Raw genomic sequence first — 22,903 nt, 5'->3', positions numbered from 1 at the left:
CAACGAAGACGTGTAAACAAATGTAGACTATGGCAACGAATTGCATTTAGAAGAGTCTAGTACTCTTCCTAAAGAAATACTACCCTGACCAAGGATCTTCTGCTCAGATATGTCACCGCCCAAGTGCTCACGACAAAGTCGCAAGTTGCACCATTACAGAATTTCATACATCTCCCGTGACGCCAAGGTTTCAGACTAAGATCAATCAAGAGATTATGGTACCGATTATGGTACCAACTTTGGTTCCAGTCTATTACAAAATAATTACCAAATTCAAGAGCATACTAGAATAGCTGAACGTGAAGCCTGAAGGTATCATTGTAGAATCATCTTTACTAACTTATTAAAAAGTCTAATTGAACGGATTTCAATTGAATGAAATTTAAAATAATATACAGTATATATATATATAATCTTCTATTTTATTTTTTTATTTGAGGATTTACAATGCTTTTTTAATCATGCTTATTAAAATTATTTTTTTATCTGACGTCGGTTTTAGGTTAAAAAATAATTACGTGAACGAATTGTTTTCGCTCGATGATATTATAATTATACGATGATAACGGATAAAATATAATTAAATTCATTAAATTATAAAGTAACAAAAATCTTATTACTTCATGATTAAAGAGAAATATTTTCGGAAACGAACGTAAACAAATATTAACGTCTTATATATATATTTTTACTTACCCTTCTGTTATGTATAATAGAGGGAAAGTATGGCGATCTGTCAGAGAATGACCCACCAAAATTTTTACATTTTTGGACTCGAGGACCTTGAAACATCGAGAAATGCAAGAAATTCGTGTTTTTTCCCCCCTCTATGTATGGATGTTAGTGGGTATGTACGGGTGGGTGGCACCATTTTGTTCACCCAGTTTGAAGCTTAATAACTTCTGTGCGTTTTGTCGAAAATTTCTAAAATTTTGCACGGTGGTTTGTTTATTAGGGAGATTAATGCTATTAAATTTTGATGGTTAAAGGTCGACGGGGTGGGGAGATAGAGAGTCGTGTGTCGTATCTCGAGTAGGATCGGACTTAATGACGATTTTACTTGTTATTAGCATTTACTACCCTCAAAATGAAGCCTTTTGCCCTTTTATAATAATTAAAATCATAAGAAATAACCTTCAAAATAATGTTAAACGATGTTTTTTAGTGATAAATATTTGAAGAAAAAGAAATATATAATAGGATGTCGATTATCCGATTGATTTCAGGGAGTACTAATTCCAGAAATTATGATTGTGGGCGATCTATAGGCCCGCTATTGAGCTACCTCATTATCAACACTAGTATACAAATAGAAAAGCATGACTAATGAGTTACAGGCTTCAAATGCTTCACTGTGTCTATGCGTAGTGAAGCACTTGATGCATTGAAACAGTGTTGACATGATTAGAAATACCACTTGAAGAAGCAATTTTTCAACTCATTGACGATCTTGCTTGAACGTCAAACCAGGGATTCAGCAAAGTTTAAAAAACTCTATACAACGGAAAGCAAAATAAGTGTAATAAATAATTTTTACCCGAGTACTGGACTTTATTTATTATTAATCGTACTATTATGTATTTTTACCTTGAATTCAAAATTTCATCAGTACGTTGTAGATTGCAATGAAAGACAAGGTGCTTGTTTTTAATAAATTAGACAATTTTTTTCGTTAATTCCTCATTCGTGTGTATTAAATTATTATATCTTTGTCTGTTCTTTTACTATGGCACTAGAATTAAAACGAATATTTTTACTTTATTTAAGGTATTTATTATTATTATTTTTTTACTCTTTCCCTTCCAAGGGTGATCGGTTATTTGGCAAATATAATTGACAATTTTCGTTTTATTTGTTGGAATGTGAAAAAGAAGAGCAAAACGAGTGCGGATTCAAAGGATGTTCCACGGGCATAAGCCCTCCCCGTTGACGAAAAAATTAAAATATGTTAATTCTAACTTCAAAATGTTTTTAAAAACATTTATGATATTCAAAATGGTTAAACGGATCATCCGCAATATTTTATTAAAAGTTCCTTATTAGTTATTCAAATACAGTAAAACCTGTGTAAACCGGAATCGCAAGGTGTGTACTAGTGTATCATGTTTCCGTCTTGAACAGGTTTTTTTAATATAGAAAATCACTCCTTTTCAACGAATGTTTTTTCCTTTAAGGCAGGTTTCCATTTCATTCACGTTTTACTGTATCAAACCTGTCCAAAACGGAACCTGAATAAAACAGAAACCTGTCTAAAGAGAGAGAGAAAGAAAAAAAAAATTCTTTGGAATGGAGTAATTTTCTGTCCCGTTTAAAATGAAAACCTGCCAAAGCGGAAAAATATTAGGTACTATGCGATTTATACAGGTTTTATTGTATATTGTATTGTATTCATTCTGTCGTATTTTTTGATGATTTTTTTTTTACATTATACAGATTTATACATCCTCGTACATTCAATAGAAAATACCGTTCTGCGTGTTGCTATATTGCTTCCATATTGTGTGTACTTAAATGAGATTGTGACGGTGGAGCAGCGACATCGCTCTTTCCAATTAAATGCGCTGAAAAGTAATAGTTCAAAGAGTTACAAGAGGAAATGAGAGTGATAGACGTGATGAATTGGAACGAGTTGAATTTAACTTAACATTTATAAACGTATCCTGAAAAATCTCGAAAGGAGAGGGAATTAGGTTAATATAAAATCTAATCTTAACGAAGATAGCCTAGTTATCATATCTAGGAGAGATAGCAAGTGGCAAAGGATAGCAAGTGCTTCCATTTCGGCCTTTCTATGGCCTTTATAAACTGTTATTCATACATTGTTTTAATATCTGAAAACACCTTGTATAAATACTATTGTAGGGGCCATAAAAAGGCCGAAATGCATTCTGGTTAAGAATTATTTAGATGGTTTGGTCAATAAAGTCCCAGAATTGGGCTTAGTGTTCTGCAGTGTATGATGTTTTGATCCTGTATCATGTAACAATAGATTAGAAGCAATTTAATTATTATTATTGTTTTTCAAACTGCTTTTTAATTATAAAAAAAATTAACTACTTTTCAGTGATTCATCAAAATTATGCGTGTTGACGAGTTTATTATCTTACCAAAATGTAAATAATAATGTAAAATATATATAAATATATACATAAATCTCATTAAATTTGGATGTATCATTCACCAAATGTGTATAGTATTCAACGTCAGCCTTAATGCTAATCAAATGGTAGCGTATGTAAAATAATCAGCAATTAAAATGATGAAATTTAATCATATCCTACGTAAATTTTAACATTTTAAACTGACAGATTGATATTTTTATAAATATAATTAGATGATTTTGATAAATAACAATACATTTAATGTCTCTCTCTCTCTCCGGTTTATATACGTGAATTATAAAAATAAGATTGAAAATATTAAAAAAAAAAAGCAGTCTCAGTATTGATTTTTTATTGTTAATTACACATATTTAAAATAGGAAAGTATAGGCCTAATTCTACCTTTATTTTCAGATTTATATGAATTAACTAGTAAAATACAAATTTAAAAAGAGAATTAAAATAAAGAAGAAATTCTATTTAACTTGAACCTATTTCAAAGTTCATATCCAAAAATTAGTATTGTATACGGTGGGTTTAACTACTTGTCTGTAAAAATATATAAAAAATTACATGGTTAATACTTTATTAAATGATTAAATGTCGCCGTAAAAATACATTAATACTAGAAATTTTATAAAATAAACGTTTAAGATCGCAAGTAGAATTCTCCTTCTTATTGCTCCAAATTTAATGTAGAAGAAATTGATCTGATCTTTCGTATCATTAATTAGAAGTATTAAAAATACTAATAATAGTAATTGTAATAATATTCTTCTATTAATAATTCTAATATAATAATGTAGGTCTACGAACCGACAGACCTACAGTTTTATTATTAACTTACTTCGAAGATGAAAAAGTAGAAAATTTGGAGGATTTCTCTCTCTCATTTTTAAATTCTAATTTCATAAACGATGCTAAATCACCGTTGGAAGTAAGGAAATTTTGAAATTTTCTTCTTGTGTTATCTCTAATCTGTAAAAACATGCCACGAAACAAATTCTTTAGCTATTGTATTGTTATATTTTATTCACAGATAAATCTCTAAATGTTCAAAGTCTAAACTTTTTTTTGGTATAGAGAGATAACTTATAATTGTTAAGTAACACATACGAGTATTAAGTAAGATGTCTTTAACACATCTATGTTTGTTCTGAGACTTTCACATTATTCTTTTCATTCTGTACTTAACATTAATGATGTATTATTGGTTTTTCTGAAGAAAAACAGTATCAAAATGAATAATAAGATATTTATTTGATTCTGGAACTAAAAACTAACGTGGTTTATCCTTAAGTTACGGTGTTCTAATTGCTATTCTGTGGCTATTATCCTTTCCTTTTTGTTTTTGGTGTAAGGTAGTTTAAAACCTGGATATACAAAAATTGACAATAGATTGAGATGAAAGTAAGTGTGTATGTTTTAGGCCTAAACTTAATCTTAGAAATATAAATTCGGGATTATTCCAGAAGTTTTGGTCACTTTTAGACGATTTTATTCAAAAATCTGGTAAAATAATTTATAATTTACCTGATTTCCTTCCATTCAGTTTGTATGAAGCGGTTGTAACAACATATACTACTATATAACACTCGTAGAAAATCAAAAATAAGAGAGAACGATAACATTTCTTATTTATAATTAATTATATAATCTAAAAAATAAAACTCAAAATATATTAATACAAAAATGGTATCGTATCCGACCGAAATAATACAACTTTTACCATAATTCGGGAGTAAATTCGATTTATTTTTGTATTATTTTAGCTAAAAATAAATGAAAATGGATTAAAAGCGAATTTATAATGAACTGAAATTTGGTATTATATATATATATAAATATATGTAAATTTAAGTTCCACACGATCATTTTTAACTGTTAAATGATCATGTTTTGTATTGACAGCAATAAACCGCTGATAATCGGCGTCTCTTTCAATGAAAGTTTTCTTTGTAACATACATTTTGAATCGTAAATTTTAAGTGGTAATTTGTCAAAATCTTATGATCAGTCGTGTATTTCACGATGAAAACCTATCTTGCAGTAAGTTTACATAGTTACATTATGTAAAAACATTCAGATAATAATAAGAATTAAATGGTTGTCTTTATTAACAAAATCATCTTCTCTCATTTGATGTTTTTCCATCATAACTAGTTTTTAAACACTTGATCTAGATGTTATTTACCGCGTACAATGCTTCGTAATGACGATAACGTAGAAAGATGTAGTTAAATTATACAATTTTTAATGATGAAAAAGATATAAACAGTATTACTTTATGGCAGTTTAAACATTTGTTTATTTAATAACAATATTTCTGGGTTAATTCAATTTTTGAAATATTCTAAAATTCTGTATTTAAATATGCTATAAACAGTGATAATTTGCTAGCCTTTACTGTAACACTAGTAGTTTTATCAAGGATTTTTTTTTTAGTGTTCTGTGTTCTGTTTGCTAAATGAAAAGAAAGCAATATGAGAATAGTCTTGTTTCATTTCTCAAAAATTATATAGACTTTAAGATAAGTTACTTAATACATTGATAAAATTGTTTAATGTTCTTAATTTATATTTTACATCTGATTGTAATGACAAGAAAAGGAATAACATTGGAGAAAAGTAGAGTCAAAGTCAGTTGAATCAAAAGCATTTTCTTGTAAACAAATTCACACATAAATAAAACAAGAAAAAAATATTAAAAATTAAATATTACAGGAATATAAAATTCTAAGTTTTGATATATTTGGTCGAGTAGGAGAATTTTTTAGCAGATAAAATGACAATAGGTCATTATTAACACGCTAATCACACGAATTATTACATAAATATGTTAAATTTGAGAAGTTAAAGAGACTTTACTCGCTGTTTTTTTTAAAGCACTGTATTAACATTTCATTGAAAACAAATTGGTTAGTAAGTTTTATAAACGTTTTTACTCGATGATATTAACGAACTGGAGACGATACGGTCAAAATTTACTTGAATTATCGTGTTCGAAATTCACCAAAATGGTCCTGACTTCACCATATTCGACACTAGAAATTTAGCTTTAGAAATGTAATCTTATAGATTAAACAGGAGCAGCTACGTTGCTCGAATTTTTCGTACAGTGTAGCCTGTTAGCATTGAGTATTTATGCAAATTTTATGTGGATTTGACAGAATATATATAAATTCCATACGTTAAGGCATAATTTAAAAAATTAACCCCCCCGATTATACTTTTGTATTATTCAGTATTTTTATACATATTTTACTAATTTAATCGTAAAACAATTAAAGTTACGTTAATATTAAAATTTATTAATGGGTATCAGATATAAATTCTTCAGATTTGACCCATAAAATACATATGTTTTTTAAATGAATAATTATGCCGCGAAAGATGTGTATTGCAAAATTACAGGCTCCATTTTGATTGCATTTATTTTATTTTATTTTTCTTCATAGGCGTGTAATAATAAATCGATAATCCGATTGATAAGTTTTTTTTTATCCGGTGCTAATATTAATTGTAAGATTTTTTTTTGTCCCGTTATCGAAGCCGCCAAGGAGTAGGCAAAGAGAATTTTTGTATTGTTTTGTGGAAGAAAGCGAACGGCTTTCCTCTTGTGGTGTGTAAAGAATATCGCGTTACGTGTAAGAAAAATGTGGCAATTTTTATCGACACGTCGATCGCCTGGATAATTATTATGTGATAATTCTCTTAAGCGAATTCGTTTGGAAGACGGAGGACGTAAGACGAAAGGAATTATTTTATTGGTCGCTCCTTCCATTTGTTGTTCACGTTTCGCACCGAATGCGGCGGCCATTTTGAAATCAAATGCCCAGACCTAACCATTCCGCCTACACGTTATTCGTAAATGTCTTGTGTCTCAGACCGTCCATTCTCTCATATTCCGTGAGGCTTATATGGGGGTAAGGTGTATATAATTCTATCTATATCTAATGCATTGTTGATTGTTTCTTTTATTTACGATAAATCCGGCGCGCATTGATATCGGACACACACGGAAAATTAACTGTACATTTAACCCAATGCGTACCGAACAGCGCGGGAATGGCGCCGTTATTTGGACGGACGTGACGTCACCGCCATGACGTCAGCGGCACAGGAAAGAGTATTGCCGGGCATGCCGGGAAGGAAAGTTATACAGAAAAATTTTTAATGTAGATAGAGCGGTAACGGAACGGCAATGGCAAACCGAAAGAACGGAGAAGCGAATACATGGAGAACCTTCAACCCTTCGGGAGAATGTACCGAGTCCGACAGTTTCGAGGTCAAGGTCAATCGGTAGCGAGCGTTCCGTTGCTGTATGAAAGATCGCGTCGTTCTTATTCTTTTCCACCTATTTTTCCTCGTGCAGTTTTTTTTAATTCCTCGTGCCTTCTGCGCACGCGCTGGGCCTTAATTTCTTCCCCTAAAACAATTCCCCCCCTCGCGCACCGTGTAATAAATTAGCATTTTTTTTACATTTTTGTCCGAAAACCTCGCTTTTTCGTGGCTCCGTAAATCAACGTTGGCCATTTAATCTTTTCGCTCGGACGGAGATAATCGTTTACTTACGCAAAATACTGCAGAATTTACCCGGAAAATATTGTATTATTTTTATTTCTGTTTTTTAGTCGTATGCGATAATTGTATTTGTTTTCATTGAGCGAGACTGCGGTCGAATTTATTCTTTAGATCGTCATCGCATTAATATAAACTGTAACACTAGTTAGCATAGTTTATATTTTTTTCTATTATGCACTTAGTAAAATCATTTTTTAATCTTGCTAAAATTAGAAGAAAAAATTCTATTTGACACAGATTTTCCGTTGAAAATAACCTATAAATTAGTCACAAAGTTTTCGTTTTTAAAGCGCAAACTCTTTAAAGGAACCATTTTTATATATTGTTTTCTATGAGGATATTTCATATATAGGCCTATGAAACTAATAAAAAAGTGATTTGCTTTTATGTAATTTGTATCTTTACTAAAAATTAATTTATAATTTCGTCATTAATTTTAAAAGAAATTTTTCTCTTCTTTTCTATTTTAATTTATTTATTTTGTAATTAATATATTGCTTATACTGTTTTAATTAATTACATATACTGCCATCTAGTGAGAAAGTTTCATATTAATGACTTTAAATTTTTGTAATTTCTCTATTTAAAAAAAGAACCACAAAGTTTTAATTGGATTTGAATGAAACAGATTTATAAGCTAACTTTATTGATCATTAATTATATTTGTTAATTAATATTGACAAGGTTGTTGTTTTCAGTAAAAAAATCTCTCTCTATTAATAGGGCCTATACAGGCTGTGATTAATTTGAAAATGATTTCAACAGAAAGTTAGAAATACTCGAAAATTTTAAGTTTAATAAACAACTAATACATAATAAAAAATTTCTGAAGTAGATTTAATTTAAGAAAAGAAAACTTTCCTTGGAAAAGTGAAGGAAAACCTTTTTTTTTTTTTTTTTTTTATAAAGGAATATATATACAAAAAGGTTCATTTTTATGTGTTATATAGTTGCTGATAATGTGTTATTTAATCTCTAACTTTATAATTGTAAAGTAATTAATATAATAATTACTGAGAACTCATAAATTTAACACTTTTCTATATATTTACTGTTGTTGGATGTGTATTTTAAAATTTTCTAGCTAATATTAAATTAATAATAATAAATGAACAATTAGTCGAATTAATAAACTTTATTAATGAATTTATTCAAAATTGTAGGCTTGTAGTCTTGAAAAATTATTCAATCTTCTCAGTCAATTGTTTTAACATGTTGTAAAATCTAATTACAGTCCTTATAAATCTTATTATAAAACAAAATGGAAACATAATTCTAAATAAACTTTTATTATAAAAATTAAGATTTGTTAAATAGAGGAATTATGCAAAAAAATCTTTAATTTTTTCTCCATTAATTTATTTAAAAGTAAAAAGTAAAATTATAGAATTGATATATTAAAAATTAAGACCTATTAATTTTTTAATAAGTTATAATTATAACTTATTTATTAATTAAATAAGTTAAAAATTGATTGATAAGTGATTTAATCTTAGTTATTTTAAGTTTATGTTATTGGAAAATGTTTAAAACAAACTTAATTAATAAAGGACGAATCAAATGAACTTTGTGATATTTTATTTAAACAATATGACTAGTACAGAAGGAAAGTAAAGTGATGTTTCTCCTTTAATTACTTGCAAATATCGAATAAGAGCAACAAGTTCTTCATAATATATCAGTGCAACAGATCTAAATCTATATTTAATTTCTTTTTATTAATTTCCAATAACTAGTTTAATATTTGTTGGTACGGTTTATTTATATTCACATATTGTTATATTCTTGTTAATAGTTATTAATAGGACTAATAGATAAGATATATCTGATCTTTTTCACAACAAATAGAAATTCTGTCGGTTAGATCGAAAGATCGAGGAGTACCACAGTAAATGGTGTTTTGCTTTCTATCCAATGATCCGATCATATTTCTTTTGTCTCTTCTTTAAATATTACGAAAACACGATAAATAATACTCCTGTTGGAATCAAGTTTGACTTGTTTTCTAACGCGTTTAACTATCAACAGCAAATGGAGCAAAATTCATTATTATTGTGATACATTCTGCTTAAACTTTTAAAAATTTTGTTCTCAAGTCAGTAATTATAGAAGATATTCTACATTCAATAAACAGTCAAAGCCAGGAAGATAATAATTTGAATTATTTAGCATATTTAAGTTTTATTGATGTAGGCAATAGATTACTCGTAGATAAGAGTTCTCGGTTTGTTAATATAATCTACAACAAAAACTTGTGGACTTCTACAATTAACGTTTTTATAGTAAAATCATTGTTTTGCAATAACGACTTTTTCTTTGAATATTTCAATATAGAAACGGGCCTATAAGAGTGATGTGTAGTCTACTAAACAGACCCGACAGATGACCAACCTCTAAATTTTTATCTGTTTTAAGGATTAAATATACATCAGAAACTATTTAAATTGTTATTCGAATGTGTGGTGTACAGAAACAATCTTATAATTATTCTTAAATAAAAGAAAAATAATGCATTTCGATTTTTGTACCATTGATAAAAAACACACAATGTCCTCTTATGCTAGACTTCTTAGAACGGGTCTATTTTTACAGTTATAAATAGCTCTTGAAATGTAGGCCATATCTCGGGATTGTCATCAGTTTGAAATTTAAATTGATTAGATTCTTATCGAAAATATTATTGGGTTTTTATAGATAACGAACGGCATAGAAACACTTTATACAAGAGGGAATCATTTTTTTAATTTATTTTTTTTTTACCTCATAATTTATTAGTGGGGGTAAAATTTAATCAATTTAGATTTTAACCGGGACTTCTGCAACAAAGATTAAAGTTTAAAAGTTAACAATTATCTTAAATACTTTAGATAAAGTAGCGATTATCCTGTTGTGGCTTTAATTTTCATGTTAAGATCTATCAATGCAGTGTGTATGGAATATATTTTATTCTTCGTAAGTTATAAAAAGCAATTTATATAATGAATCATATCGAAATTATTATTATTATTATTTTATTATTTAATTTTTAAAATGCTTTCTAATCAAAAAAATAGGCCTACTTTAAAAGTGAAATTAATTTTTTGCTTCCTTATTTAGTTTTAATATTTCATTGGTTATTTGTATTTATTCCTTTTTCTGTACGGGCTTAATTATTTATCAATTTACAATTATTATTATTATTTTTTAAACTTCAGTAGCTCTTTACCGGGATAAATAGCCGCACCATCATTTTAAATAATTCTCTCATAGCAATCAGAGATTAAATAATTGTCACGATAGCGTGATACATACACAAGGTCAAAGGTTTATATCACGCAAACGTGACAATTAGCTCGTACGGACTTTTCCACCGTTTTGTTGTCGTAAGCTAACAACAAAAACAAATCAAAAGTACACAGTGTCGACTCTATTCCGAAACTGCCTAATTAAGCCTTTTAACAATAATACAAGATTAAAACTTTTCTTACTCATTTTTCGCGGCAGATTTCGATCGGCAACCATTAAACAATCAATTCCGATGACGTCACCGCCGATACAATTAAAAAAAAAAGAAACGCGCCAAGTTAACAGGCCTAATTATTCAATTGATTTCTACGGTAAAATAACGAAATAATCCTTACTCAAGAAATCGAAGAGCGTCTTTAACCGCTTACAACTGGGAAAAAATAAAATAAAATAAATAAAGGGAAATAAACGTTTCTGTTTACTTGTAGAAACAAAACTTTCCGAAACAAAACTTTATCGATTTTGAGAAAAATTTTTAGCAGACGCACTTCATCCCACTAGGAGGCACGTGTAAAGCGATGTTGTGACGCTAAAGCTAAATGCGCGCGCGCACTTATCTTTCTGACCAATCGGCTTTCGTCTTGCATATCCTCTCCTCTGTTTTGCTCAGCATGGAAGACACAGAACGCTGCGGCTGTCAGGTAAAAGAGCAACTTCCAGTTAGTTTCTAAGTAGTTTTTTCTATTAACGAAATCCCACGTAATTCATTAACACCTAGTCTACTAGTTTACTTAGTAAATAGAGTCGAATTAGTGTGGACGACGATGTAATGTCGCCGTCTGGAGTCTGGTTGTGGGACAGGATCGGTGTGGTATGGGGGGGTCGAAGGGTGACGCAGGTCAACGGACGCTGACTGTAACTCGTGGGTGTCGTAAATGTCCCGCTAACTTTTAAAAAAAAGTTTCCAATTCCCTTCTCTTCTTTCTTTGTAAACCGTGTGCCGAGTGGTGTTAACGTTTAAAAGCTCAATTAGCGAGTTTCGGGACGGAGCGACCGTCGAGCGAAGTAGCGCAATCCATGTTGCCCATTTTCCACTTTGTTTTTCTTAGTTTACGTATGGTTTCGGCTTATCTCCGACGGGGGGAGGAAAAGAAAAAACAAAAGGGAAAAATCCAAAACGGTTGGCATGTGATGTAATTCGATGACTATAAATAATACACAACTTAGTGTTAGGATTCGCCCCCTGTTGGATTTCTTCGATGGTAAAAGTTATTGTTACGTTGAAGTGACGTCACACGTCTCGAATCGGATTTTTTTTTTAAAATTAGGTAATGACGTCGCGAGACGGATTCGTCGATCGCTTTTCGCGGATAAAATTGTAATCGGTTAAATATATATATATATATATATATATATAATTTTTTTTCGCATATTTCGTTCGATGGAGACGAAGTTTGCATATCTGAAAATCAGCGTAGCGTTTCTCTACAATACATCCAGTTACAGAAGGCATTGTTTCAACAGGAAACTTGGCCTCGATACTAACGGTGTGTCGCCATTCCGAAAGTTTAAGCTGCTAGGAAAAAAAAATTATATATATATAAAAGAAAAAAAAGGGCGTTCTAGTCGCGACTGATTATTCTTTTACTACTGATACGGTTATTACCGCTGTGATAATTTCGTACTAGATAACTTTTAAAATGTATCTTTTAAGGGGTTTGTACGTAGCATATTGTACAGAGACATAGTAACGAAGCTCAAGGTCAACAACTAGTATGGTGACTTGTCATCTTGTGAAGGTCCTATTCTAAGTACGCTGTTTTCGATCATTTCTGTTTTCATTTGTTTGCAATGGCCTTTTTTGAAAATTCTAAACTTCAATTTTACGCCTTATTCCAGTTATATATTTCTATAAGTTTTATGCTTTTATATATATGTATGTATGTATAAAAAGAAAACAAGTATTATATAATGAGGTTGCTAGTTCCAAAGTGCTTTAAACTATTTATTGATTTTTTCCTAGTGGAAATATCCGTTCGTAACCTAATTTTGATTAAAGTGTTATATTAAATATACACTAAAATATGAATATTCATTCGGCATATCACAGAAATAAAAGGGGGGAGGGAATTCATTTATGTTTTAAATATTCCTACAGGAAGCACGAAGATTTAATTTAATAAAAATTCTTATTATCGATTAAGATTTAAAAAATATTTAACGTTATATTTAAAAGTTGTTCTCGTTATTCGAAACGTTCCCATTAATAAATTGTAATTGCTTATTTTTATTGTGTGGTTGGGAATATTTGAAATCTTTTAAAACTTTCTGCATACGTAAATTAATGATTAAATGTAATATTTTCCATTGAAACGTTGCTCAATTTCGTGATTATGTTCTCACAATATCGCCCGTTTAATATATCCATAGTACAGCGATAAGGCATTTTTACACTCATAAATTGTATTTTAAAGTATCTAGAAAATATATAAACTCGTAGAAATATAAATTTTATCGATATTTTTTACATAAAGATATATATATATATATATATATATATATTTCGAAATAATAACAACAATGGGGAAAGACACACGAATTTATTCTTTCGAGGATCGTGATAAATCCATCAAAGATTTATAAATGTTAACTGTTATAAGGACGATTTCTTTACAATAAAACCTTTTCTACTCAGAAAACAAAATTCTTAAAGAATGGCGTTTTTATCCATTGCGAAATTAATTGAAAAATGGTGACTGGACGAATTCATCGTGGCTGCTTATCATCCATTACCGATCATTTTGTACGACGATTAATTGCGCGTAGTCTCTATAAGTTTCTTGTTTCGTTTTCTCAGATTGGATATGACAGGGTTTATTTATTAAAAAAAAGAAATCAAATTCCGTATAAAACCGCAGTTGTGAAATCATTGCATGACATCACCGATGTTATTGCAATTCCGTACGCTTGATATTGCGTCAATGCTGATACTTCAAGAAAAATCTTTTTATCAGTAGCGTCAAAAGTATATACACTTTTATTTCATTGTGATAGTCGGACAAGGTCGAAATCATCCATTCGTGACATTTGGATTATGTCTAGAATTTAGAGAATATTAAATGGATTAATAAAATTCTTCCCGGCCATCGTTTTGGAATGCGTTCTAAATGAATAGGAATTTTAAAATATTTGTAGGACGGTCGGTTAACAACTTGTTCTCCAAGTGGTCCAACTCACTCGTTTTCCGTAAACAAAACATTTTTCGAGACACATCACGGCCAGTCGCGGAGATAACCATAAATTACCCAAGCTGGTTATACCACTTACCCACAGATACATCTTTATTTAATATTCCATGGTAAATTTTTAGATAACAATTGTTAAATATTTTAAAATCAGTTTTAATTAACAATTGGCGGGGAAAGATTTACATTTTGTAAAGAAATGTACATTAATTTAATGGATATTATTTGTATGGTCGCTTAACGGAAACAATACAGATCATGGGATTTTCAGTGAATATTTTGACTATCTGTACGACGCCTTAAAATAAATTAAATCCATACGCACAAATTAAAAATATCAACACGTTTCGACATTACACAGCTTTAATGTTTTATCATTTTCAGTTAAAACATAAACATGCTCATATATTATATCATTGTGCAGTTTGTAAGGTGTTCATTATCTCATCAAATCAAAGCTGATAACTATTGATTTATATGATTTCTCTATCTACGCTTTTGATTTAAGAAGTAATCAGATCCGAAAACCTTTGTTAATATTTAGAAAATGGAGTTTTTTTTTTCTTTTTCAAAATAATAATCTCATTTAATATTCTATTGATTATGGTACCGTAGGCTACTTGATTAAAAATGTCGTAGAAAGAATATTACTGTATTAAGATTGTGAATAACTTTCGGGAACTCGTCACGTGTTAAATTATTAGTTAATGATGTAATTTTTAGATTTAGGAGTTGAACGTTGCGGTAGAACAGATAAAACAAATTTTTCTTCATAATGTCCACCGTGATCGAAAACTGAACATTCGATCACAGTGGAAATCATCTTGTAAATTCCCGGTTATAACCTTTTTCTAATTAGTAGCCGATATATTGAAATAATTATTTGCTGACGTTACTTTTTACAGTCCAAATCAGACCTGTAAGCATTTATCATCATTGATCTGTCGTCCACATTTAAGTTACTGGAATTATAGTAGGCCTACTGTGAATAACATTCGTCGGTATTATTTTATTCTTTGATGAATTCGCTGTCTTAATTTCGTATATAGCTTAAAATATCTTAAAAATAATTGCTTATTGGAGAAGAATTTATTTTGAATTAAGTTACCCTTTCTATTGATTTAATGGGTATTTATGAATGTTATTGGTAGATGAATATTTAATTATATAAAATTTTCACTTTCATACTTAATTATAGGGAAATTATTGTTAAATATGTAAATTTTTCATACGTCAGCAGCTTAAAATTTACGTATTTTTGTATGTTGTTGTAATATATATTTTACTATAAAATCTGAACGTAGATAGTAGTAATATATTTGGAAAATGCCATAATAATGCTTAATTGATATTGGTATCTGAAACAAGAGTGCAAGGTGATATTATAGTATTATGTTATAATATCATTCTTTATAGATTTACGCCATCCATCTTTATATCATATTTGATATATTTAATAACAAACTTAACATAAGGGCACGGATACTTTCGGTTTTTCTCAATTATCAGAATTGAATATAATGTATATAGTTTGTAACTTTTAATAAATGATTCCCGAACTTTATTATTGATTAATGGCATTTTAGATAGAGAAGTCCGATTGTGGTTTAACTTAAAAACACAAATTAGTGAAAAATTAAACCAAGCATAATATTACTGTTAAAATATTCTTCGTGTTACGGGGATAATTATGCCGTTCTGTTTACCTTTAATTACTTCTCAAAGGTTAGATCTAGAAATGCACATGTTTAATTTGTAATTCTTCATTGATTTAGAACAGTTTTTAGTGCAAATGGGATCACTCCAATCCTTATTTTGATATTGGTGTTACATGAAATATTAATTAAGATTGCATGGAACAGAAACGATTTTTATAACTGTTTTTTAAAAAATGGAACCAGAACTGTATAAGTGGGAGCGTAAGCAGGAAAATTTACTGAAATGTTTTACATTAAATAACATTTGGTAATTGTATTTAACATCAGAACGAGATAACTATTGGTAAACAAGACGTCAATTGTTTGCGTATCTTTAATAAGAGCAAGCAGTTATTGATTTAAATTCTTTCGTTTTCAATGTTTAAAAGATAAAGGTTGATTCAGTTTTATTATCTGCAATCATTGCATTGTTTTGCAGCAAAAATTATGGAGTTCTGCTTCGGTTTATGCAGTAAAATCGGTTTTTTGTGCTTCTCTCATGAAATAAAGGTTACTTTTTTACCTTTTTTTTTAAAATTGAATTATCTAAATTTTACGTATTTAACACGAATGCTTTTAATGTAATATTTTCTTTAATGCAAAGTTTTATTTATTAAATTAAGTTTGGTTTAAAACGAAGGAAAGCGCTAACGTGGTAATAATTTTTTTAAGCTCGTTATTAAAAGGTAAAAAATCATTTTTTAAAGCTCTTAAAATAACGAAAGACTCGATCAAAATATTGAATAAACAGCAAAATACACTACATGCTGTCGCCATCTAGGAGTAACTAACACAGTTATCACTAATATGTACTGTCAAATTCGTGTATAAAAATGGAGAAAAGTAGGATTTAGTCTTCTTGTCATCGAATATCGTTATATTAAAAAAAATAAGTAATGTATTTAAATTTATAAAATCGAGGTTCGAGAAGAGGAAGTATCATTTGAAATAAAACTGACTTCATTTTAATTTACATTACAGTAGTAATGGATAGAGCAAATCTTGTATCTTGATTTCGACTTTAGATTATGGCATGTGTAAGATGATTTAAATTTGTGAGCGATTTTGACAGGTTAAGTATGACGATAACAGTGAAAATAATAAGAGGCCTATTTATCTTTGGCTAGATTATGGCCTATTTTCTTGATTGAGTAATCTTTGAAACGAATACTTCATCCAGATTCAAATTGTTTTTGAATTAATTCAGGCTCGAAGTACAGTAGAACCGAGTCAAATAACGTATTAAAAATTACGAATAAAGAAGATTATACTGCATAATCCTCCTTTAAACCTTAGTGAATTTAATCACATAGAAGAATACCAATTTTTATGTCATTTATTAAGAAATGATTTGTAAGGTCTGAACTTCCAAAGTAGGAGATTTTGGCATAAGATACATATGGGCAATTATAGGACCGTCCTACTAAAGTAGGACACGTGGCAACACTACTATAGATAAAAGTTGGAAGAAGCATTTTAAACGCTTGAGTTTTTTAAAAAAAATATTCCTTCTATTACGAATCTCCGTTAGCTTAACGATGAAATTTATGACTCATTTTCACGTATTTTCGTATACAGTTAACATTTATTCATTTGATATCTTATTTCAATATAAAATTCTACGAATGTTAAGGTAAAGGAAATTTTTTATGCATTAGTGATTTTTAATGCAAATGCAAGGTTTGCATTTACTTAAATATGCGGGTCTATAGTCTTTATAAGGTAAATGTTTAAATCTTAAACACAATATACATATGTAAGCTTATGTAATTTTATAATGCTTAATGTTTAAGTTAATATTATAAAATATTTGATGAATATGTAAATCTGTAAACTTCTTTTTAAATACTATCGTTTCTACTGCTATTTTAGTAAGAATTTTTGTATCAGTCAATCTATTATTATATGACTTTGTTCGTTTATAGTTCATTGTTCAAATTTTCTTTATTATCAGTTTTAATTATAAATATTTTTGTAACGAATTTTATTATTGATTACGTAAAGTTAAGCATTCTGAATAATAAAACTGAAGGAAAAGATTAGAACTATTCGTTAAGTAATCGGTATGATATATACTGTCCAACTCTTAATTATTTTCAGATTAATGGTACAGAGTTATCATTCGAATGTGCAAGTAACTTAATTCCTTTAAGAACAATCGCTTTAGAAGAAATCAAACGATTATCGAATTGACTCAAATTCTTATTAAATAGCCAATCATAATTAAAATTATTGTTGTAAAATATTACATTATTGAAAATTTCGAATTTATACCTTGTATAGTGTAAAATATATAATAATTAAATCGTATATTAGACGTTTAAAACCAAAATATTAACGCATTTCTTTCCTGTTGATAAGTCAAAGCCATCCTGTAAAGTAGAATAATTGCCGATTTCCAAATTTAATTTCTGACTTGATTATATAAAATAATCTCTTTTGTATAAGATAATCCAAACAAATACGCAAAAACGGTCATTTCGCAGTGGTGCAAAATCATTCGCCACCTTCTATTTATTCACTGAATCTCAAACGAAAAGAATATTTATACATCATTCGATTTTCCGTGTTTGTAAATAATTGCAAATATATACGCTTTGGCATTGAAATAATTAAATATTGCAGTTCTTTAAAACTGATTTTCTGCACTCTTTTGTGTAGTCTAATTTCAACTCTCCATCTGTTTGGAACCGTCTTCCGTTTTGATACTCCCAATGATTTTTGATAGGGTTCGGCCCAGGAAAGAGTGACGATCAGTCAATTATATTGATGTTGCTAGATGCAAACCGCTGTTTAATACTCGTAGTAATATGTACCGGAAGCATTATCACGTTGGAATTTTCATTTTACTCCGATTTTTCGTCAATTGGAAGGAGATGTTCTGGTACGTTATTACTTTCGCCTGCCGATTTAAAAGACAGTTTCAGATTTTCTTTCGCACCCAAAAGCAGCCCAAATCGTTACCGACACACACCCTGGACACGCTTAGAATAAACTCGCTCGTCTTTTTCTGTTATCGTATCAATAGCGTTGATACCCATCTAAGTTAAACGTATTTTCGTTATTGAAAACGATTTCCCGTCACTCGGTTGTCCAACTCATCTCTGTCTTTGCCCATCCGACTCTTGCAATCATATGGTGATCTTTCAGACGGGGTTTGAGCTTCTCTTTTTTTTATTATTTTAGATGAGATGATGAGCAAAGAACTCTTCCAATGGCCCATTTCCAAGCTGAATATGATTTGCAGTAATGTTTCTATTACTTGCAGCTCGTCAGATCGTTTTTTTTTTCTTTTCGTCAAGGATGGAGATTGAAGATGGCCTTCCACTTCGTTTCTTACACTTTGTAATAATAAGTTAAGGAATGAAAGAAGTATTTTTGTTTTTTTCCTTTTCAACTCACGTAACTTTCATTAGTAGCATAATAAACGCATTCTCTATAAATAACTACAAGTCTTTTTTTTATAATCGATTTAAAGATCATATTGTTACGCCTTTAACCTTAGTTATTTTTTTATACATGTAAGAAGAATATCAGTTTGTCATTTTTATTTAATTTACATGACAACTCTATCGCGTACAAGTTTGAAGTTTAGTGTTATTTTCATCTTTTTTTTAATATTTAAGAAATTATAAGAAAATTCAATTTACTCGATTTTAAGTTTTCAATTTATTCGAGAGATTTGTCAATTATAGACAAATTTGCTGAAAAATATTACAGAAAAAAAAAGAATAACAGTGAGTAAAAGAATAATTCGTGAGTGTTCATCTCATTACATAAACATTTAGAATGTAGTAGTTTCTAGCTATTAATGAACAGGGGAAAAATAAATAAAATAAATGAAATAATGAACAAATTCACACTATAAGGTGCTATAAGTGAATACTTTCCCATTTATAAGTCCATTTTCATTTCATTCATTAGGCAAATTTCACACGAACATCTTTAATCCACTATGTATTGAGGGTATTTAATTTATAAAACAAATATTTCGGGATGTAAAATAAATGATTCTTTTACATTCCCGGCTGTTTATATATAACAGAGGGAAAATATGGCGAAGGGCCCCCAAGATTTTTTACATTTTTGGATTCAGGAAACGTTGAGAAATGCAGGGGGGAATGCGGGGTTTTCTGGATATGTGGGGAGGCATGATTTTGTTTACCCTCTTAGAAACTTAACTCCTGTGCTTTTTGTCGAAAATTTGTGAAATTTTTCAGGGAGGTTTGTTTATTAGGTTGGATTGATGCTATTAAATTTTGGTGGTTAAAGGTCGAAGTGGCGAGGAGATAAAGGGGGTGGTGTTGGTGTTGATGCTTTTGGTGTGCCATGTTTAATATATCAGTAATTGCGATATTGAGTTAGAATTGTTAAAATCAAACTGAATCAGAAAAATCTGAGATAAATTAACTAGCATATGTATCATTCACATTAATTTAAGATCAGCGCTATTGTAAACTTTCTATCGAAACTATAAATTTAATCGTGACACTGCGGGCTTTACGAAAAATAACTTATAGATTACGATCTTAGCTCAAAAGTTTGTAAAAAAATCTAAAAGACAAATTAATTTTCCAGCTACGAAGGAAATAAAATGAAATGTAGATCTTCAGATGTATTTAATAGTTCGGTAAATGTAATTAAATAAAATTTAAGTTTTTGTTTGTTTGACTTTTCTGATGGAATCTCTTTTGCCAGCGAGCGCAAATAAGTCGTCTATTTTCAATTTCTTTGAAAATTTCGTGAGATTTTAACTACTTTAAGAGCATTGTGATGATATTTAATTGTAATTTGTATATACATAAACAAAATTTTCTATTAATTTAATTCACATATACGTGTATATAGTTATCATAAGAGACGATAATCGTATTTTGTCAGCTCGATTTATTTTGATGGTTTTTATAGAATTGATCTTGTTCAGTTTTCGTATATAATTCAATTTTGTGATACTTTAGAACGAATTTAATCTTTTATTAAATCGAGAATTCTCAGAAAAGACAGATGACTAAAATTAAAACCAACTCACTTTACGGAAATTCAGATTGCGCCGATAATATCCATGCTAAATAAAGCATCATCATCATCATCATCGCCATTGTTTGTTGATAAATACGAGAAAGTTGATATATATCGCAGAAGGCCTGTGAATATTAAGGCTTTTGAAGTGAAAATGGTCTTTAAATGAATATCAGTATTTATTAATTATTAAAACTGAAAATTACAAATGGCGGTCTTATTTTTATTTTACTCTCATCTGCTCAATTACATCTGTATTTGAGCAGATAAGAGATTCATCAGCCTAATTCAGTTACATACAGATTAAAACTGATTTTCAGTAACTTACAATTAAATTTTACTGTATTTATTTAAATTTAAGGTTAATGTTACCCTAGGTATCCAAAATGGCGGCTCGTCTCTGATCCCAGCAGTCAGAAGACAGGAAACAGTGGGGACGCACGTTCTAACCTAACCTAACCTAACCTATTCTAATAAATTACTATAATTATTAGCAACCAAATTATTAGTAATTAAACTGTTTCCTGTCTGACTGCTGGGATTAGAGACGAGCCGCCATTTTGTATACCTAGGGTAACATTAACCAAATTTAAAACGTTTAAACGTATGAATTTAAACAAAAAATTACGATTGAACAATACACGAAAACTGAAGTGTGTATTACTTACAATATGCGAAACTGATACACAATAGTTATTAATTTGACGAATACAATTGTCATTATTTTTTTTAAAATGTACTTGCCATCAATAAATTTCTTTGACTCGACGTTTCTATAACGATATCTTGTTTTAAGCGCGCATCCAATCATGAGGAAATCGCTCTATTCATTCTATTCACGAAGGCGCATAACGTAAGACTATGTTGTAAGGTAGCAAACGAGAATTTTATTTATAGTTACATCTGGTTACCTTACGTTATTTACTTTTCATTTCTGTTATATTAAGTTCTGGGTGTTGATTTGTTACATCTTACGCCTCAACGCTTCCTGCCTTAGTTTCTCCTTAACTATACAAATTCGTTACTAAATGGGCATGCCATTCTACAAACTAAAGAAAAATTACAATGGTAATTTTTAGTTAGTTTATTATATATCTGTAGTATAATAATGATAATAAAGTCAATAATTTAGTAGAGGGAAGAAAATTAAAACAGTATACCTTCGATTTAACGGTCGAATGGGAAAGGGTGTCCGCTATTGCCGAAAGTCCGTTAATTCGGATATATTTGAAAAAAAATATATATTAATAACAAACTTACAATGTATTATTTTAAAGGAAATTGGTAATGTCTACTGCATTATAACCCAATGAAAAACGAAAAACTGATTTTTAGCAAGTACTGTACACTAGAACACCAGTTATTACAGGTATTGTTGACTGATGCTATCTGATTAACACGGATGACCACGGCCATTTTGTATTAAAAATTACCTATATAAAAGATTTATACGGCATATCACTTTTAAGCCTGTTTTTTTAAATACTTTAGTGAATTTAATCTTAGCTGCAAAAATTGTCGTTCTTGTATAAGTTAATATACAATACATGTAACACTTTGAAGAATAAAGATGTCTATTATTGTAGTTATATTTCAATATGAATTCCTTATTGAAGCTAAATGATAAATGGTAATACAAGCAAATAATTTTATAATGTGTGTTATCGTTTAAAGTTTTTTTTATGAATTACAGTACACGAAATGTAGTGTATTCACTTATGCGGAGGCAGACAGAGCACTGCTATTGACGCTATGCTCGCTGTAGTGTTTGGCCACACTAAGATATAAATGATGATTTTCTGATACTTTCATTGTATAGTAATAGTTTTGCCACTGGGGTTGTATTATTAAGATATTGCTCTGGAGTTATTGGATGATCTAAAGAGTACGATCAGAATGAAGAAAACTTATATATCCGCCAGACAAATGTTCTAGAATGTTCCTGATACATCTCGAGTCTAGAAGGAAACTTTGGGAACAGACTCGATATCTGAACATGACCTTTCTGCTAGAATAATGCACACACACACGCG

The 22,903-nt window shown here is 29.6% G+C and overlaps 1 protein-coding gene across 8 annotated transcripts in view; it reads left to right on the top strand.

The window, feature by feature from the left end:
• LOC136975771 (leucine-rich repeat protein soc-2 homolog) overlaps nucleotides 1-22,903 on the top strand; it is a 138,244-nt gene that overhangs the window by 35,676 nt on the left and 79,665 nt on the right. For 2 of the 8 annotated variants that reach the window (XM_067270880.1, XM_067270883.1), the window contains exon 1: nucleotides 11,319-11,610. The exons of 2 other annotated variants lie outside the window; for them this stretch is intronic. In XM_067270880.1, coding sequence (XP_067126981.1) covers nucleotides 11,509-11,610 — 102 coding nt within the window. In that variant the 5' untranslated portion in view covers nucleotides 11,319-11,508. Of the gene's footprint in view, nucleotides 1-6,810; nucleotides 7,027-11,316; nucleotides 11,611-22,903 lie in introns of those variants that run through there. 4 more of the 8 variants (XM_067270884.1, XM_067270879.1, XM_067270875.1 and 1 more) reach the window with 4 other exon arrangements.

Source organism: Centruroides vittatus, unplaced genomic scaffold (assembly GCF_030686945.1).
Source record: "Centruroides vittatus isolate TY-2023 unplaced genomic scaffold, ASM3068694v2 contig_388, whole genome shotgun sequence".
NCBI lineage: Eukaryota > Metazoa > Arthropoda > Arachnida > Scorpiones > Buthidae > Centruroides > Centruroides vittatus.
This window is presented reverse-complemented; position numbering and strand designations above follow the sequence as displayed.